The following is a 21,280-nucleotide window of genomic DNA, read 5'->3' on the forward strand; positions in this document are numbered from 1 at the left end:
TTTCAAAATCTTCCAAAAACCCACAAGCAAAAATTCAAAGATAAGGTAGCATTAATTGTCCTCAAAAATCAATTAGTCACAATTAAACCAAAATATGACAATTTTGCCCCTAAAAAATAATAATTCAAAATAAAACATATTAAATCAATTAATAATCAATTAAGGCCAAAAGGACTAATTAAGTTGAAAAAACCCATATAAAAGATATCAAAATATATAAAAATAATTGAGTTTGTCAACTTCACATCAGGAATTGACAATGGCACGTACGTGACAAGTGTTTGGGACATAAGCCCAAGCTTTGGGAGAGAAAACTTCATGTGGTGAATTTGTGTTCCTCTGATAAAGAAGTATCAGTTCTTTGCTCAATTCTCTCCCCCATGAGTTCTTCACACTTCAATAAGCTACTTTTATTTATCTAAGATTTATAATGAACTAGTAGCTGGAAAATGTGAATAATTATCATCATGAGTCAATTAAAAAAATATTGACATCAATCTGTGTCGCTTTCTTCTACCAGTAACAAGAATTATACAATAAATACCTCATGGATGAATTTACTTCCATGCAAGCTTATTTGAAGTTTCATTCTCAGTAACTGAAACAGCAAAATAAGCATGGCCTTCTACGCTAGTATATTTCAATTCCTTTTTCCCTTGATCTGGTGTTCTATTCTGATATGTCTCTCTTCAGGATTCCCTACCAGTGGATCATCAGTTTCCCTTTCGAAGGCTGAACAAGACTTTGAAATGTTCCAGCAATGGATGGCGGAGCATGGAAGAGTCTCCCCAAACTCTGAAAAAAGCAACACTAGATTCCAAATATTCCAAAGGAATCTCAAGTACGTCACTGACACGAATGCCAAGAGATCCAATTCCTCTGGTGCCTATTGTTTGGGACTCAATAAGTTTGCTGATATGAGTCCAGAGGAGTTTAAGAGAGTATACCTCCGTCACCCGGAGGTTCCAACCACAATCGCACCGGCTACCTCTAGGTCGGGATGTACGCAGCAAAGCAATTCATGTGAAAATTCACCTTCTTCCATGGATTGGAGGCAGAAAGGAGTTGTGACTCCAGTTAAAAACCAGCAAAGATGTGGTGAGTTGCTCTTGTATATATATTTTATTGAAGAACATAAACTTAAAATACATGCTATAAGGAGGAGAATACAAGTTCGAATCTCAAAAGCATAAAAAAGCTTTAACCTTAACGTTTCTGATCTAACAGAAGTTAGTCTATAGTCCAAAGTAACTTAAAAATATTCTAAGTTATACTTATATTATTCTTTGGGACCTCAGTGGGCTAACACGTTGATTGATGTTTCATGGTTCATAGGAGGTTGTTGGGCATTCGCAACCAGTGGGACCATTGAATCAGTGAATGCAATAAGAACCAGGGAACTTGTTCGCCTTTCTGAACAAGAACTTGTGGATTGTGACCTCACCAACCATGATTGTTCAGGAGGATTTCCCATGAAGGCCTTTAAATGGGTGGTCGAAAATGGTGGGCTCAGTAAAGATGATTATCCTTATGTTGGTGAAAGGGGTTATTGCAAAGCTGAAAAGGCTTGTTTCTTTAGTTTGTAGAGATATTAAAGTATATTTATATATCTTTCCCTCATCTGATTTGTGATTGCAGAAGATTGTTTTGTTTAATTCTGTTTTCATTTTTTTGAGCTTCTTTAATTTGTTAAAATATACTAGTATGTATATGCTGAATCGCGTAAAACCTCCTGTCTCTTTTCCATCTTCCCATTCACATATTCTTGCTTATCTCTATTGTTTCCATTCCTCTGCGTCTCTTCTTAGTGTCATTGCTGTGTCTCTTTCATTTTCTGCACTCTCAATGATTTTGTTGATTGAACGAAGTAAGTTCATGGAAGTATCGTCTTGGATGCATTTGGTCCCGTCACAGCACCGCCTCCAAGATCCTTTGCAAAGTCAGTGCAAAGGAGGAAGCAAAGTCCTCAAAACTCATTGCAGGATCTGAACCGCATTTCTGATAGCAGCAATAGCAGTGATTCTTCCGGCATCTCTGTTGAAGCTTCAAGAGGTTGCCTCAGATTTTTCCGCTCCCACTCTTCTTCCTCTTCCTCAAAATCTTCTACCTCTAGAACAAAATACCTCTCCAAAACTCCCAATTCAATCCTCAATGTGCCTCCTCTGAGACAGCCTAAAGCTAAAGAGAACCTTGCAAAAGGTAATAGTGGGAAGCACACTGAAGCTTCAGAGAAGGTTCAAAAATTTAAGAAGAATCCCCCGTGCCTTTATCAGAGGCAACCTGGGAATAAATCACGTTCTAAAATTGGCCAAAAATCCATGTCCTCTTCTGTTCTAAATGACCATTGCAATTTTCTTCCTAGATTGCCATCTCTATTTGAAGAGTCCCCACCTCATATTCTGTCCTAATGAAGTAACTTTGACTCCTTTTAGTCAAAGAGCGTCTGAGTCTGATTTGGATATTGTAGGCAATGGTGGTGATGTTACCTCCAATTCAAACCTCTGTTATTCAAACTCCAGTTCAAATATCCATGTTGGCATGCCATGGGTGCATGGAGAGCATCTGAAGAAAGTTCCAAGCTTGACCTTGATTCTATAGGTGAAGTTATTCCATTAGCAAGCTTCATGTCTGTACCATTTGAGGAATCTGTTAATTCAAATTTCCAATTTGATTGCCCAGCTCTGCCTTCTGATTCAATTGACCTCTATAAACTTCCGAAATTTTTGGATGATCAGGTTCCTCGGTTATCTAGTTCTACAATTGAGACAGCATCACAGTCCCAAATGAGGTTATGATGGAGGGAAGGGTTAATGAGCCCACTTTATGAGATAGATGACTTTGATTGTTGCAAATGCTTTTCTGATGAAGAAGATCTTTCTAATTACTGTAACGGCAACACTTTATTAATCCATCATGGCGATTGTTGCTAGATGAAATGGAAATCAATATCCTGAATATTTCATTAATGAGAATCTGTTTATATACATGAGTAGAGCACCTATCTGCGTAATAGAATGCTAACTGAATACAATTGGTTATAACTTAATTACAAGTATTAACCTAACAATAGTTATTATCCTATCACCCCCCGCAAGCTGGAGCATGGATATTTTTCATGCCCAGCTTGGAAATAAGATCATGAAACCTTGTAGGATGAAGTGGTTTTGTAAACACATCTACTAACTGGTCTGAAGAGCTCACAGGAAGAAGATGAATGATCTTAGCTTGTAACTTTTCTCTGACTAAGTGGCAATCCAGTTCTGTGTTTTGTTCTTTCATGGAAAATTGGATTTGCTGCAATCTGAATGGCAGATTGATTATCACAGTACAGTAGAGCTGGATCAATGTGAGATAGATCAAAGTCATTGAGAAGATATATGAGCCATTGCAATTCACAAGTAGTAGCAGCTAGAGCTCTATATTCAGCTTCAGAAGAGGACCGAGACACTATTGATTGTTTCTTTGCTTTCCAAGATATCAAAGAGGAACCAATAAACACAGCAAAACTAGTAACAGAACGCCTTGTGTCTACACAACTCACCCAATCAGAGTCACTAAAGCTTCTTAACTTCAAATCAGATGTTGAAGAAAAGAAAAGACCAGCACCAGGAGAGGATTTGAGATATCTCAAGACACGATGGGCTGCCTGTAAGTGAATGTCACGTGGATCAGACATAAATTGACTTAGTTGTTGAGTTGCAAAACTAAGATCAGGCCGAGTGGTAGTGAGGTATTGGAGTCTCCCAATGAGTTTCCTATAAAGCTGTGGATCCGGAAGTGGTTGACCCTTATCTTTAGAAAGCTTGAGATGAGGATCCATTGGAGTGGATGCTGGTTTACAAGCCAAATAACCAGTGTCTTCAAGTAGTTCTAGGGCAAACTTTCGTTGGGATAAAAAAATACCTTGTTTAGTTCTAGCAAGCTCTAACCCAAGAAAATACCGAAGGTCACCAAGGTCTTTAATTGTGAAAGCCGTATCTAGTTGTTGTTTAACAAGGTTGATCTCAGTCATGTCATTGCCAGTAAGCACCACATCATCAACATATATCAAAAGGGCAGTAAAAGAAGAAGAATTGGCTTTGAAAAATAAAGAATGATCAGAGGCAGATTGTTTGTAGCCATAAGAAAGCAAAGCAAGAGACAATTTAGAATACCATTGTCGGCTTGCTTGTTTTAATCCATAGAGAGACTTCTGTAATTTGCAGACCAAATTAGGGGAAGGAAGTGTAAAACCTTTGGGAAGTTCCATATACACTTCTTCATTCAAATCACCATGGAGGAAGGCATTGTTGACATCTAACTGGTGTAAAAACCAATTTTTAGCAGCTGCAATGGATAATAATAACCGTAGTGTAGTCATTTTTGCTACTGGGGAAAAAGTCTCAAAATAATCAATGCCCTCTGTTTGTGTGTAGCCTTTAGCTACAAGTCTGGCCTTATGCCTCTCAATCTCACCATTTGCCCTGAATTTAGTTTTATAGACCCATTTGCAACCAATGGGTTTCTTGCCAAGTGGTAAAGGAGTTAGAACCCAAGTACTGTTCTGTTCAAGTGCTGTGATTTCTGCTTTCATAGCATCTCTCCAAATTGAATGTTTAACAGCTTGAGTATAAGTCTTTGGATCAGGAATAGTAGAGACAGCGAAAATAAAATTTTTGTAGGCAGAAGAAAGAGAAGAATATGATAAAACAGAACAAAGGGGATACCTAGGATTACCTTTACTTGATGATTGGTTAGTATGAATAAGAGCACAATGATAATCCTGCAGATATGATGGGGGATTATGGATTCGAGTGGAACGTCTAAGTGACTGAGAAGGTGGGATAACAGGGGAAAGAGAGGAATCAGTAGAAGGGGATGATTGATGAAGTGAAGAGTCATTAGTAGAGAGAGATGAAGTATCAATGGGAAGAATAGAATCAGATGATGAGGCAGTAGTAGAGAAAGATGGCGTGTCAATGGATGGTGAAACAGTAGAAGTAGATAATGATGATTGTGAGGGAGAGAAAGGAGGACAGATAGGGTCATCTAAAATTGAGGAAAATTTTGAATAGTAGGTGCAGAGGGTTTGAACACTGTTATCTTTAAAAGGAAAATCATTTCATGGAAAAGGACATCTCTGGATAGAAAATCTGATTTGTAGCTAAGTCTAATAAGATGTAAGCTTTTGAACCAAAAGAAAACCTAGAAAAATACATTTTCGAGATCTTGGATCAAATTTGGATCTATGATTAGTTAAGGTGGATGCAAAGCATAAAGAACCAAAGACTTTAAAATCAGTAAAAGATGGCTCAGCATTATAGAGTTTTACAAAAGGTGTGAAATTATGAATAACAGGAGAAGGGAGCCTATTTATTATATATGTGGCATGCAGAACAACAAAAGACCAGTAAATAATAGGTATATTATATTGGAAAAATAAAGCTCGTGCAACATTTAATATATGTTGGTGCTTTCGTTCTACAATACCATTCTGTTGGGGTGTTTCAACACAAGATGTTTGACTGTAAAATTCCTTAGAAGCATAAAATGCAGGCATTGAAAATTCAGGCCCATTGTCAGAACGAAGAACTTTAACAGAAGTGGAAAACTGAGTTTCAACAAGAGTAAAGAAATTTTTTAGTTGTGTTCTAGCATCTGATTTTAGTTTAAGCAGAAAGATCCAAGTGTATCATGAATGATCATCAACAATTGTCAAAAAATATTTATGACCTTGAATGGAAGGAATTGAAAAGGGACCCCAAATATCAACATGTATCAAATCAAAAATTTTATTGCTGGAACTCAAACTTACAGGAAAGGAAATGCGTTTTTTGTTTAGCAAAATGACAGGTATCAAAAACTATGGACTGAGGGGTACAAGAAATATTGGGAAATTGCTTGTGCAAACAGAAAGAGTTTGAATTTGAAAGGTGACCCAATCGAAGTGGCCAAAGGGTGAAGTTAGAGACAGATTTAGTGGCAGCATGAATTTGGGAATTACCAAGGAAGGAAGCATATCTGCAGTCAAGAAATAAAGCCCTTCGAAAGATTTAGCTGTACCAATCATCATGCAGGTTGGAGCAAGTGTATCTGACAAGAATGAGAATGAAAGTTAAAAAACAATTAAGGGAATTGGTCAAACGAGATACAGAGTGATATTGAAAGTAAAAGTTGGAAGATAAAGAACATCATGTAAAGATTAATTGGAGAAGAATTACTGTCCCTGAGTAAGAGGCGACAGAACAAGAACCTGTAGGAGACTTACAGAAATAGGAGATATAGATCTATAAGAAGAAAAGAAACTCAAGGAAAACAGACATGACAGTCGCTCTAGAATCAATGATCCATGTTGGATGAGTTGAGGAAAAAATGGAATAAACATTTACCTGTGACAGAAGTTGATAAGTGGTTAACGGAAGTAGTGGAAGAGTTGAGAAGGACTCAAAAGAGTAAGAAGACGCTGATATTGATCCGCAGACAATTGAGGCAGAAGTGATGCTGTTATGCAGTTGATTTGTGAAGAGAGAGGCTTAGCAGTGTTGATATCTTGAGCAGAAACAGAATCTTGTGTTAAAACACTATTCACAGTGGCAGAGGAACCCGAGCGAAACTTGAAGCCTGGTGGAAATCCATCTTTCTGTAGCATGTTTCTTCAGTATGGCGCGGCTTCCCACAATAGGTGCAATGTTTACCATTATTGATTTCGAACCAGAGGAGTTATAACCAGGAGGACGCGAACCTTTGGTCAGCAATATCTTGGATTCAGAAGAAACAAGAAACTCACGCTCTTGTTGAAGAACCAAGGAGAAAGCACGATTGAGGGACGGAAGAGGATCCATAAGCATTAGCTGACACTTAACCGAGGAAAATTGCTCATTCAATCCTTTAAGAAACCGAATAACATAATCCTCCTGCCGATGTTTTGCTTCAGTACCAAGGGATCCGCAATCACAGGGTTTGATGGGACGGATATTGGAGAGTTCGTCCCAGAGAATTTTGAGCTTGGTGTAATATTCACTAACGCTCAAATTACCTTGTTTTAAACTGTAGATCTCCTCCTGTAACTCAGCAATTCGAAAGATATCTGACTGAGAATATCGAGAACGAAGATTGGACCAAATCTCGGAAGCTCTATCGAACCACAGAATACTCCTTGCTATCGTTGGAGACAAAGATTTGATGATCCATCCTTGGACCAAGTTATTACAACGCTCCCATGCCAGAAACATTGGATCATTAACCGACGTGGAGGAATCGTGCCATCAGCAAACTTAATCTTGTTCTTGGAGAGCAATGCCATACGCATTGCTCGTGACCAACTGTGATAATTGGAACCGTCCAACGGTGGTGCAACTAGAATCAGGGCGGGGTTCTCGCTTGGATGAATGTAGTAAGGGCTGCTTTGGTCAATGGTGGGTTCGGCGGCCATGGGTGCTCAAATGAAGGAGAAAGAGGAAAAAAGACGACAAGAAGGAAGAAAGGGTAAAGAGGAAAAGGACAAGAAGAGAAGGAGAGAGAAAGAAAAAAAATGATCAGGAAAAGGCTAGGCTCTGGATACCATGTTGCTAGATGAAATGGAAATCAATATCCTGAATATTTCATTAATGAGAATCTGTTTATATACATGAGTAGAGCACCTATCTACGTAATAGAATGCTAACTGAATACAATTGGTTATAACTTAATTACAAGTATTAACCTAACAATAGTTATTATCCTATCAGCGACAAAGCAGATTATAATAAAAAGTTGGATAATGATGTCAAAATCACTGAAACTGATGATAAAGCGCTGAGAATTGAGGGGTTGGGCAAAGAAATATTCCCTGGGTCTGCTATCTTGTTTCTGGGGCAGAGTCTATAAGCACTGATGGAACTGGTCTGCTTGCTTCAAGGGATGATTCAGATTGGGCGTCATGGTACAAGAAGACATTATTTGAATATTAAAATTGAACTTCGTTGTCCATTCATTCCTGTGAGAGCTAAACTAGCACGCTAAAATTTGGTCTTTAGGAGTTGATCTCTGCCTGTACCCATCAAATTTGTGTTTGACTTTCCACTGGAATTTTAGATCTCTGGTGTTTAATGTAATGCATTTACAATTAGATTATCTTGAATCTGTTCATTGAAAGGGAGGATGTTGGAGGCTAGTTGAAAAAATAAAAATAAAATATTCAACTTGCACGGGAATATTGGAGGGTTAGCTAATAGAAAAATTCATATGATAATTTGTTATAAACGGGAAGTATGACGATTTTCAAATGCCATTCCAAACGTATAGGTTCATGCTTGTTTGATGCACTTTAAGATTTGAAAAGGTTGTATGTGCATCATAACTTTAGTTTATCATGCAGGGGTCTTCTTTTTTCTTTTCTTTTGTTTTTGTTTTTTTGAACCGAAAGAAAACAGATCATTGCTGCAGTTTAGAACATCATTTGTTTGTTTTATCAAGTTAAGGTGCAATCATAGTTGTGTTTATGAATAATTAATCATATTTTTCCCTAAGTCTTTCTGCTAATCTTCCCTGGCTTATTTGGAATGCTTCTTATCATTCTTGACTTCTATTTTTCTTGTTTCTTTATCGTCTTAATTGCTTCAATGACTTTGGGAATGATGGGGGACCAGCCATGACAGCCGTGGGATCAAAATTCCATACCTGTTCAAGTCATTCATTAGCTCGTACTGGGATTAAAGTTCCTGAAATTGAAGTGAAAATTGCATCTACTTCTCTCAAGCTACTGTGGTGGACATGGTGTATAATCTTTATGTTTCGACACATCACTCACATAACAGATGAAAGACTTACAAGGTGTTTCAATTTTCCTCAATGAAATTGGAGGTCCTCTGTTTATCTTTGGTAATTGACTTGGAGCTTTTCTTTTAGATTTTTGGTTTTGGGTTTCTTTGCTACTAGAATACTGTTTGTCTAGTCGTTGAGTTCAAGCGAATATTGAAGTTTAGAATGCCTTAATTTGCTTTGAATGAAGATGAAGACTATTTATTGGGACTGTGGTAAGAAGTATGGCACAAGGACTTCAGAGATGTCAGCATAGACAGTACGAATTATTATGGCAGTATGGTTGCCATTAGAATCCCCTGAAAAATTAGTTAAGAATGACGTGTTTTCTCTTGAATCCTCCATAGCTGCTATTCCCATGGAGTTGGCATACAGATCCTGACTTTGGACTCAAAAGGCTTTTTCCACTTTCCATGGCTCCTCATTCATCCGAAGAACAAAGGACCTGCTAAATGTTTTGGCGTCAGTCATTGTTCATGCTAGGATTTGATATAACAATTTGCTAAGATTTCAGTACTGTTTTTGGTTGGTAATGTACTCATGGTATCTGCACTGCACTTTGAGGAAGCAATTGTGTACATTTTTACATGTTTACTTTTTTTTCCCTATGCATAGATATCAATAATTTTGGTCAAGACATGCTTGGGCACTAAATATGATATCTCTCTTAAAACTCTAATTATACATCAAGTCTAACTTGTAAATAAATATTTTTTATTATTTTTATTTTATATTTATCATACATGTAGTACTACACGTGGCCTAATTACTTGAGCCTATTCTTTCCTTGTACTCCCTTTGATCTTTTAATATAAAATATGCAGAAATAGTTTACAGATTTTAAATTAGTTAAATTAATTACTTGTAACAAATATATGTTGATTTTCTCATAATATTCTTTCTTAAATGCATTATTTCAACTATTCTTTGATGAAATCCCTTTTTTTGGTATAATCAATAGGCATACTTTATGAAAAAATTATAAATTTGAGAGACAAAGGGAATTGAAGTCCTAAGTATTTATAGGATCAAAGCAAACTTCTTATCAAACTCTTATATTTAGGATTAGAAGTAATATGATTTAGCTTTTTATCCTCATATTAGAACATGGCATATTAGTAAGAGGATATCTTATATTCTCTTCCTAAATCCGACGTCAGAATAATCAAGTAGAAAGAAAGAGGTCGATGAAGAGGCCAACAATCTTTTTTCTTTTTAAAAACATATATAGAGGACTGGAACAAGTAGGATCCATCATCCCAATTTGGTGCTCCACAATCACCCCATACAGCTTCATCACCGAAAGAATAAAATAATGTCCCCACAGATTTATGTTGTCCCCTATAAAACTTCTCGCTATGAGGGATATATATAGACACAAATTCTATATTGTGGATTCTAGCCCCCCTTTTTTTTTAAAAAAAGGATCACATAATGAATTTTATCCACTTTGGAGTTGGATAGATCTCACCATCTCTCATTGAAGGGGGTGTGAGTTGCCACTTAATTTAAAAGCTCTTGACTGGTTTTTATTTAAAAACCACAACCTTATTGATGGGGTTGACTATAAGGGAAAGTTTTACATAAAATGACGAATAAAGACTTGAATTTCATGTATATAGGAAACATGTTATGATTAGTGACCCAAGTAAGATTACTCCTAACAAGAGAAACAAAGCCACAATCTTCCATTCATCTCGTGAATAAGCAATTCTCGATTCTATTTTCTATTTTTGTTTATGATTTTTCGCCTTTATCTGCTCTGCCGGGGAATAACTTGATAACCAAGCAAAATTTTGGCCAATTATAAATAATCAATCATGCCTTTCTCAGCTTTTATATGTAAAAGAGAACAATCAGTAGTTCATCCCTATCATTAAAATGGAGTTAGAATATGTCGCACAATTGCACAATTGCTAGCCTCGAGCCCAGCCTAGTCGATCTTCGTAACGTCAATGGCGAAACACTTCTCTTCTTGGCTGCATTTTATGGCAACAAACGTACTTTCCTTCTCCTTCATTATATCCGAAATCCTGCCAGCTCCTGTCCTCTTTATGATAACTGTAGAAGGAATGATGGCGACACCGTTCTCCACGGTGCAATCTCCGGTAACCATTTTGGTAAGTTCCCATTCCCAGTTTATACTTTAGCTTTTCTCCAGAGTTTATTCTATAATCATTATAACAATATATATCTCATTTAATTCTTCTCCAGTGAGTAAAACGCATAGATGGAAACGTATTTAAGAAAGCGAGACTGAGAGTGGGCGCGCGGTGGGTGCGAGGCGCTAAAGGGTTACTTGTTTGTAATTTATGAATAAATAGGAGACCGCTCATGAAACCATTTGCTCATTGGTGATTTCCCCTTTACACTAAGTACCACTCCACTTTCAGTAGTGTCTCTGCCTTGCTTCAAATTCTACCGACATGCCTCCAATCTAATGGGGTTTCTCTCTTCTCTTCCATAAAATTTCATGCTCTTCCTCCTTCCTTACTCCCGTCACTCCCATGTGAGTTCTCTCCTTTTCTTTCCCTCTTCTTCATGCATTTAATGGCTCTTTTCTACTCATTCTTTTGTGCTTCACTTGTGCCCCCCCTGTCTGTGTGTGGAGTTTTTTTTCTTGAGTTTCTTAAGCTTTTTTCATATCTCTGCAGCTTAAATTTCTGGTCACTGCTTATAACAAACTTGGTTCATGCATCTGGCTTTTGTATTCCACGCTCATTTCCACTGCACTATTTGCATTTTTCTGGTTGAAAATTGTTGGGTAGTCTCCTGATGGAACATACAGTGCAGGCCCAAAAGAATTGGTATCTTTCTCATTCAATAGAATAATGGTTCATTACAACAGTAACCGAAAAATGACCCTCCTATTTATCATGGGTCCAAGACAATCACACCGAATTGAAACTAAAACTAAACCTGAATGGGCCCTTGGCCCAATAACTAAAATGCATCAGTATGTTAACACCCCCCTCGAGTTGGAGGGTGAAAAATATCTACAGCTCCCAACTTGGACAACATTGTCTTCAAGGCCTCTGCATTAACAAATTTAGTGAGAAGGTCAGCCTCCTATCTAGAAGAACGAACATGCATTAGATTGATCAGCCCTTGCTGGACTTTCTCTCTCACAAAGTGACAATCGATTTCTATGTGTTTCGTGCGCTCATGAAACACAGGATTCGCTGCTATGTGCATGGCCGCCTTGCTGTCACAATGAACATCAATTGGCTTTAATTGATTGATGTTCAAGTCTTTAAGTAAACCAACCGTCCAAACTATCTCTGAAACTGCAGATCCCAATGCCCTATACTCAGCCTCTGCAGAAGAACGTGACACTGTAGCTTGTTTCTTTGTTTTCCACATGACCAGTGAACCTCCCAACTTCAACAGATACCCTGTCACAGACCGCCTAGTAGTTGGGCAAGCTCCCCAATCTGCATCACAGAAACATGTCAGGTTCAAATTCCCTTCAGTACTCAACAAAATCCCTAGTCCAGGTATCCCTTTTAAATATCTTATTACACCCACTGCAGCAGCCATATGTGACTTTGTTGGTGTCTGCATAAACTGACTTAGTGCCTGCACAGAAAAGGAAATGTTAGGACGGGTTGTTGTTAAATATATTAAACGTCTCACCAAGCGTCTATAGCGTTCTGGGTCTCCATAAGTATTTGAAAATTATGACGTCAATCTCTGTCGCTTTCTTCTACAATTACCAAGAATTGTCTATAAATACCTCATGGATGAATTCACTTCTATGCAAGCTTATTTGAGGTTTCATTTTTCAGTAACTGAAACAGCAAAATAAGCATGGCTTTCTACAGTAGTATGTCTCAGTTCCTTTTTCCCTTGATCTGGTGTTCTATTCTGATATGTCTCTCTTCAGGATTCCCTACTAGCGAATCATCAGTTTCCCCTTCAAAGGCTGAACAAGACTTTGACATGTTCCAGCAATGGATGGTGGAGCATGGAAGAGTCTACCAAGACTCTGAAGAGAGCAAAACTAGATTCCAAATATTACAAAGAAATCTCAAGTACATCACTGTGACAAATCCCAAGAGATCCAATTCCTCTGGTGCCTATCGTTTGGGACTCAACAAGTTTGCTGATATGAGTCCTGAGGAGTTTAAGAGAGTGTACCTCCATCCCCTGGAGGTTCCGACCACCATCGCGCCGGGTACCTCGAGGTCGGGACATACGCAGCAAAACAATTCATGTGAAAATGCACCTTCTTCCATGGATTGGAGACAGAAAAGAGTTGTGACTCCAGTTAAAAACCAGAAAAAATGTGGTGAGTTGCTCTCGTATATATATTTGATTGAAGAACATAAACTTAAAATACATGCTATAAGAGAGGAACACAAGTTTGAATACCCGAAAGCGCACTTGTTAAGAGAGCTTTAACCTTAACGCTCCTCCCCAACAAAAATTATACAAGAACTTGTTCACCTTAGTCTCTAGTCTTGAAGATGCTCTAAGTTATACCAAAAAAAAATGCTATATTTATATAATTCTTTGGAACCTCAATGAGCTAATACTTTGATTAATGTTTCATGGTTCATAGGAAGTTGTTGGGCATTCGCGGCAATTGAATCAGTGAATGCAATAAGAACCGGGGAACTTGTTCGCCTTTCTGAACAAGAACTTGTGGATTGTGACCTCACCGACCATGATTGCTCAGGAGGATTGCCCGTGAAGGCCTTTAAATGGGTTGTCCAAAATGGTGGGCTCAGCAAAGAAGATGATTATCCTTATGTTAGGGAAAAGGGTTATTGCAAAGCTGAAAAGGTTTGTCTCTTTAGTTTGTGGAGATTTTAAAGTCTATTTATATCTTTTCTTTATCTGATTTGTGCTTTCTTTATGTTCCCTCAGCAAAGTGTTGTGAAAATTAATGGCTATGAAGGTGTAGAACAGACGGATGATGCTCTCTTGTGTGCCATCGCTAATCATCCTATTACAGTGGGTTTGGATGCAACACCACTTCGGTTTTATCAGGGCGTAAGTCTTAAGCTTAATCTTCGATCGATCTTTTTAGTTTTAAATTGGATGGCTAATTAGTTAACCAACAATCTTATAAATTTTTTTCTAATTATTTTTGTTTTATTATTTTGCCAGGGGATTATTGATGGTGAAAATTGCCCCATGGGAACTCAACCAAATCATGCAGTTTTGATCGTCGGATATGATTCGAAAGATGGAAAAGATTATTGGATTGTGAAGAACTCATGGGGAGAAGATTGGGGAATGAACGGATACTTCATGATTCAAAGGAATTCAAATGCACCAAATGGAGTGTGCTCTATTAATACTGCCGCTTCATACCCAACCATATAGATTAGTACCACTAAGTTGCCGTCAGTTTCTGGTTTGGCATTGCTATGAACTCCAAGGATGTCTACCCTAAATTTTAAATAAAGAGTCAGAAACTATTAGTTGTAATATTTTTATATATTTTCCATCAGAATCCTACTCAGATTTATCAATTTTACTTTTGATAGCATATTACTTTAATTTTAATAAATAATGCGAGTCTATGAGAAAATATACATATCTTCTTCTTCTTACCCCCTTTTCTGTGCAGGATAAGAAATGTGCACCTTACTATACACACCCCCCTCATCCCTCATAAGTGGTTTATACCTCAGTTTTTTACAAATCTCAAACGAATAAGACACTGACAAAGTTACTTTAGGAACATATAATTTGTTCTATTTAAAATAAAATGCCTCAAAAGCCTCAATAACTATAGTAGATCGTTCGTAAATATAATATAATAAAATCATTTAATTAGCAAAACTAAAAACAATCATTCGGATATACCTAATGGTGTCTCACACTTCATGATTGTATTAACGAGTTTATTACAATTTTTTATCTATATGCTCCATTAGGACCTGGACTGAGTAAGTTTCTATTATTAAGTTTACTAAGTCTAAAGAAAATTAATACTACCTCTTTTCCTTAACATAAGAGCTGGTTTGAATTTTAATTTGGTCCTAAATATAAAATCTCAATTCACTTTGTCTCTTATATTTATCTGTTTTCCTAAGGTAGTTCTTATAGTAGTTGCACACGTTAAAAGTTTCATCAAGTGATAGTTCTAGTTAATATACATGATTGACAAGGATATTTTAATAAAGATAACACCTATTTGTTACAAATAACTAACCCAACTAATTTGCTTAATCTACTCAAATTAGTCAGCTATCTCTTATATTGAGGACTGGAGGTAGTATTGTTGTTATTATTTACTACCTCTGATCTGTACTATAAGAGCTTATTTAACATTTAATTTGGTTCTAAATATAAGAGTTTAATCTATTTTATCTCTCATATTTATCTATTTTTTCCCAATTAGTTCTTGTAGGAGTTATAAATATTAAAGGTTCTATCAAATGACATTTTAGCTAGTACATATAATTAACAATGATATTTTAAAAAATATAACAATTATTTATTACAAATAACTAATTTAACTAATTTTTTAAATCTATTTGAAATAATGCCCTTAATTTGTCGTTTTGGTGTTACTCCAAAAATTAACTGAATTAATGCAATATAGTGCACAATCCGGGTCGCATTCACTTTAAGGAGCTGAAAACAAAGTTAAATCATAGTAAATGAATGCTAGTAACCCAAACTATAAAAGGATTTTTTGATTTGAAAACTACTAATAAACACCATGAATTAAATTGAAATTAAAGTACTTTTTTTAATTTTTATATAAAAATGATTAAAATGAATGAAGATGAAAGAAATCAAAATGAAACACGTGAGTAAACAATGATAATAATAAATCCTCTAATTCAACAACGCAGGCAATCCTCACTCCAAAAGATACAAGAGTTAAAACAATAAATTAAGAATTATAATTAAGTTTTTAATCCAATAACCGAGCCACCTCGAATTGCCACAAAATATTTTCCCAAAATCCCATATTACTAACTATAACCAGAATAGTAAAATGGAATTAAGGATGCTAAAAACTAATACTTAATTAAAACTCTTAAATCTAAAACAACAGAATTAAAATTAGCAAAAGATATTACAATCCAAGATTCCAAGCTACCTCAGAAAATCACAATATATTATCTCCAAAGTCAATACAAATGTCATAGCCACAACATATAATTGAAATTAAAGCTATAAACAGCTAATATCAAATGCTAAATAGTAATCCAGCCACAATAATCTCCAAATATAATCAGATTCAACATTACAAATTTTCTAATAATCAGAATAACTATCCTAAAACCTAGGAATTGTTAAACAACTATTGGACACAGGAAATTAAAGTAACTAAAACTCCCTTTTGATAATCTGTGCTCCTGTCATTATTGTTGAATTAGAGAACTATGAAGTTAGCCACGGTTTTCCATGAAAATTGCTGTAATCAAAGCTCTGCTACAAGGTTCCATGGAGGAGACAGTGATAATGGTGATTCTGTGGAAAGAAAGAATTCGCCGTCGCCATCGACTCCACTGGTCCTCCTGCTCGCCTCTGGTTTGCTCTGGTTCTGTTCGCCCTTTGTCTTTTTTTTTTTTTTCCTTCCGTCGTCAGCTCTCCTCCAGCCACCAGGAAGGTTCAACGGAGAAGGAGATTAATGGAGAAAGATCGAGCTCCTTTGGTCCAGAACGCTCGCCCCTGTTCACTGTTTCCCTCTGGTTCAGCTGCTGTCGCGCCTCTGTTCCCCTTTTTTTCCAGCGCTACCTCAAGATGATGATGATGCGCAACGCGTGTTAGTTTTGAGGGCATTTTACTCCCTCTTTTTATTATTATATATATTTTTTCTTTTTAATTTATTTATGTATTTAATTTTTTTTATTTTTTTTATTTTTTATTTTTCAGCCTTTCAAAGACCTGCAATCACAAATTCAAAAATACAGTGCATTAATTGTCCTTAAAAATCAATTAGTCACAATTAAATCAAAATATGACAATTTTGCCCCTATAAAATAATAATTCAAAATAAAACATATTAAATCAATTAACAATCAATTAAGATCAAAAGGACTAATTAAGTTGACAAAACCCATATAAAAAATATCAAAAAATATAAAAATAATTGAATTTGTCACTACTCAAGTTAGCCAATTAATTTTTATATTATGGATAGCAGGTCGTATAAAATTTAAAGTATTTAATTTTAAGGGTTTGTTAGAATTATGGGTGTACTGGACCAGACTAGGTTGATGCTCAACCAGAGGTCTGGTCGGGTAAAGACTTTGGGTTACAGAATGCAGCCTGTGGTCTGGTCAAGCGCAAACTCAAAATCAGGTTGGACTTGACTTGGTCTAGCAAATTGCTTGGACTAGTCCAAGTGGTCTAAGACCTCATTTATTTTTTTTATTTTTTTCTTGAGACAAATAAAATTATTAAAATAAAAAAAAAACAAAAGAAGAATCCTTGCTCCATCCAAATGCTAAAACAAAAGAAACGAACAGATGAAAATAACAAAAAGAATCTGTGGGTGAAAAAAGAAAATCAACAAACCATCCAAATTCCCAAATGCAAGAGGACGCAATGGTGATGTGGAGAGTGAAGACTTCGCCTACGTGGGAGAGAAGACTGTGGTGAGAAAAAGATGAGGTTTGTCAAGAGAAGCATGAGGAAGGATTGGAGATTGTCCAGCGAAATAGGGAGGACAAAAATAAACGTGATTGGAGAATTTTTTGAAAAGACGGCCTAATACACTAATCTCAACCACAGCATCTAAGTATCTCACTATCTCTAACATTTATCAAAAATTATATAGGGGAAGAAGGAAACCCGATGTCTTCTAGAATGAGGAAGACCAGAACAATGGCAAGCAGATTCTTCAAGCGTGAAGAAGAGTGAGTAACAGGATACCAGTGACGCCAAGGAAGACCGGAGCAAGTGAGAAGAACTAAAGGCCAGCGACGCTAAGGTGAGGGCCTGAGGGTGAGGGAGGTCGCCGCTCGTTTCTTCATTCGCTCGCGACTATGCGAGAGGGAAAGAGACCAAATGAAGATTGAGGTGGGTGGCTATCGAATTATAACCTAATAAAAAAAAAATTTTGCAAAAAAATTCTACTCGGGCCAGATCAAACTAGATCACTTGGTCTGAAATCTGGTCCAGTCAGCCTAGTTTGGTATGATTTTATTTTATTATTGGACTAATTTTTATTAGATTAGACTGGACCGGATCACCTCAGGTTGGATCGGGTTACCTAGATCGCCAATTTTTTTCACAGCCCTAGCTAGAATTATTATTGTCGAATTCGTGAGTTAATTTTCCAGATTTAATGTTTTTATGTTTTTAACATACAAAATCATGTCACTTTTCTCTTAAAATCATGCTAGCTATAAATTTGATTAAACTCACGAGTTGGTTTTTCAAGTTTATGATTTTTGTCAAGTTGAGTTAAACTTGTAGAAAGTAAAACTTAATTTTTTTAATTTTTTAATTACACATTTTTTCTGTAGTATAATTTTGTCCTTATTTTTCATCTCTGTGCTCGGTTCTCACAGAAACCTAAGAAACCAAATTGAAACAGAAACTACATATAAAACTGAACACAAGAACTGCAGTGTGAAACTCATACATCAAAGCCAGACATGCCAAAAGCAAAGGCACCAACCAACGAAACAAATCCAATCAGCCCAAAACATAACTTTGAAAAAAATTAATAAATTTAAAAAACCAAGTAAATTAAGGTCTTATATATTTAAGAAGAAAATCAACCTCGTGTTTAACTCTCATATTTAGGACCGAAGATAGCATAGCTATATTAAATTGTTACCTACCTAAAAGCGTAAAAACGGTGAATAAATCCACATCGAACCGGTCAGTTCAATCAGAATACTGGTGAACCAACTAGCAGTCCGATTTGGTTTGGTTGTTGAACCAATTAGAAATTGAACTGCTATCAACCCAGTCAAATGGGGTGAATCGGTGAAAACTAGTAAAAATGGTGTGAAAAAGTGATGAACTAGTTTGGATGATTATATTGTTACTAGTTCAATTTTTCCTTATTCAGCTAGTCATATCTCAGTTACTTTAGATTTGAATGAATTTTAATGATGATTATGGTATCAACGATTATTAATTTTAGTTATTGAGAAATCGTAAAGATCCAAAATTCTCAATGTTGTTGTACTTTGTTATTGTTACAATCAAACTATTATTGTATTTCTTTGTATTTGTTATTAGTGATTATTAATGTTGTTATATTTTGTTATTTTTAATTAGATTATATTATTTTAATATAACGGTTTGACCCGTTAATCCTTAAACTTTTACTTCAACCAGTTTAGTGTCCCATCTGGTTTTTTGGGACTTCGAGCAGTATATGATCTGTTTGTGTTGCAGCTGGTTCAAGACAAGACTCAAATTTTGGCGGGTCTTTGAAGTGCTGATCATTTATTGGACCTACTGGTTGAAGCTTCATATTTTATTTGTTTTAATGTCTATGGCTCGTGGTTGTAATGTGCTTATGTTTTCAGACTTTAAGCTTCTAATATAATCCTGATCTAAGGTTAATTAATGGTTTTATATGCATCGCTTTATCTTTTTATTAGTTAAATAAATTGACTTTTCATTAAAAGAAAAAATTAAAGTAGTTTATGGTTCCCCACCTCTCATTTTTGAGAGCTTAGGGCATTAGTGGCCTTTTGCTTCTATGAATCACGTGTACGTGTGGGTTTGAACTTTATTAAGTGGAGATTTTGGAAATAGATGCATCCATCAATCGTGGGTTTGAACTTTTTGTAGTGTTTTTTTTTTTTTTGGGAAATAACTAACAATGCATCCATCGTAATGCAACTCGCCCAACTCGGATCGCGCTAAGAATTTGATTTAAGCTACTTCAAAACCGAGTTAACCCCGAGTTAGTTTGAGTTAGTAAAGCATACACAAGTCCACAAGCTAGCCGACTCGTTTCTGAAACCAAAGAATATGGATTTGGTTGACTCAACGGCTAACTTGCGTTTTTAATGGAGTTTTGGGATGTACATTTTCCTTATAAAACTTGTTAGGACATATTATGTCTTAGTGGACGAGAGTTGATATGAAAAGTCTTACATCAGATGAATTGAATTTAATCATGTATAATAAGATGAAAATACTTGTAAATTTATTAAAATTTTACGTTAAGATATGATGTCCATTTAATTATTCATTCTCTATTTATGTTCTTCCCACGAACGTGTTCATGGGATAGCCCTCCAATTCCTTACCCGTCTCATCTCAAAAGCAAATTTAGTTGACTGTACGATCGAGTCAACTCAAGCATAATTGGGGTTCTATGTTAAAAAAAAAGGCTAAAATACACAAGCTCTCCTGACTTTTGGATCAGTATCTCCCGTGACTTTTAAAAGTTTAAATTAAAAACCCTGATATTTCATGTTTTGACTATAAACTCTCCTGTCATTAAAATTATCGTTAACTTTAAAATATTTTATATTATTAATTATTTTATTTTAAGTATTTAAAAAAAGTGTAAATACTTAAAATTACATGTCAAATGATAAGTATTATTTTTTTAATTAATATGGCATATAATAAAAAATTAAAAAATTATACCATGGCAAAAACTATTAAATTTAACAGCAATTTTAACAGTAGAGGAGTTTATAATCAAAACATGAAACATTAAGGTTCTTATTTTAAATTCCTAAAGATTAGAGAGATAATGTGTAACTGACCCAAAGTTCAAGAAAGTTTTGTTATTTTAGGGAATTATATACTTGGAGCTGATTAATTTTTGGGTCAAATTTGGTTGTTTTCAGGATGTTCTCAAATGGGGTTAATATAAACTTTGGTTCTTCAAGTTTGCCCTCATTTTAGCTTTCGTCCTTCAAATTTCAAACCATAGGTTTTGGCCCCTCAAGTTTCTTTTTATTTAAAACATTCTATAATTAATTTAGCCAAGTAGTTTAGGAAATTATGCGGAGAATTTTTCTATATTTTTAATGCTATCCAACCCAACACACTATCCATTTTGGTTTTCCATATCAAATCTTCTACATACCCATACAATTGTCACTATCTCAGTATCAAATCTTCTACGTACCCATACAAGTGTCAGTATCTCAGTTGTCTTTTAAAGTTATATTTTAATTAAAATATATATTTCAAAGTAATCGTTTTAGTTTAACATGCTAGTTAATACTACCCCGGACCACGCCTATAAGTTGTTACTTCAAATTCCTATTTTTAATTATGTTGAAAATTAAAATTTTCATAAATCAAGCGAGACCAAAGGTTAGAGAATTTCTTAGCTTAAAAGACATCTAATTTTCTATTTTTTTGGGCAAAGTAGTATCCAATACTCTGGTATTATTTTCAAGTTCATTGAATATTTTAATTTTATTTATAGTGCATTCAACATCCTGATATTATATTACCCGTGCATCCAGCATTCTAATGTTATTTTTTTAGTTATATTCATCACCATGATCTTATTTTATAATTTAGGATGCTCAATGCACTATAAATAAGATTAAGATACTAGCTAGAAGCACCAGAAAAATAATATCAG

General features: G+C 35.5%; 2 protein-coding genes across 2 annotated transcripts; both read left to right on the top strand.

The window, feature by feature from the left end:
- Positions 1 to 259: 259 nt before the first annotated feature.
- Positions 260 to 2,408, top strand: LOC114727278 (cysteine protease XCP2-like). The gene is made up of 4 exons (XM_028913978.1): positions 260 to 266; positions 694 to 1,098; positions 1,336 to 1,569; positions 1,873 to 2,408. Exons 1-4 carry the CDS (start codon positions 260 to 262, stop codon positions 2,406 to 2,408), a joined length of 1,182 nt encoding a protein of 393 aa, XP_028769811.1.
- Positions 2,409 to 12,588: 10,180 nt separating this feature from the next.
- On the top strand, positions 12,589 to 14,112 carry LOC114727279 (ervatamin-B-like). The gene is made up of 4 exons (XM_028913979.1): positions 12,589 to 13,069; positions 13,343 to 13,566; positions 13,651 to 13,776; positions 13,894 to 14,112. Exons 1-4 carry the CDS (start codon positions 12,589 to 12,591, stop codon positions 14,110 to 14,112), a joined length of 1,050 nt encoding a protein of 349 aa, XP_028769812.1.
- The last annotated feature ends 7,168 nt before the right edge of the window (positions 14,113 to 21,280 follow it).

The sequence above is a fragment of the Neltuma alba genome, unplaced genomic scaffold (assembly GCF_004799145.2).
Source record: "Neltuma alba isolate B1F8T4 unplaced genomic scaffold, ASM479914v2 tig00012456_pilon, whole genome shotgun sequence".
In the NCBI taxonomy this organism is placed as follows: Eukaryota; Viridiplantae; Streptophyta; class Magnoliopsida; order Fabales; family Fabaceae; genus Neltuma; species Neltuma alba.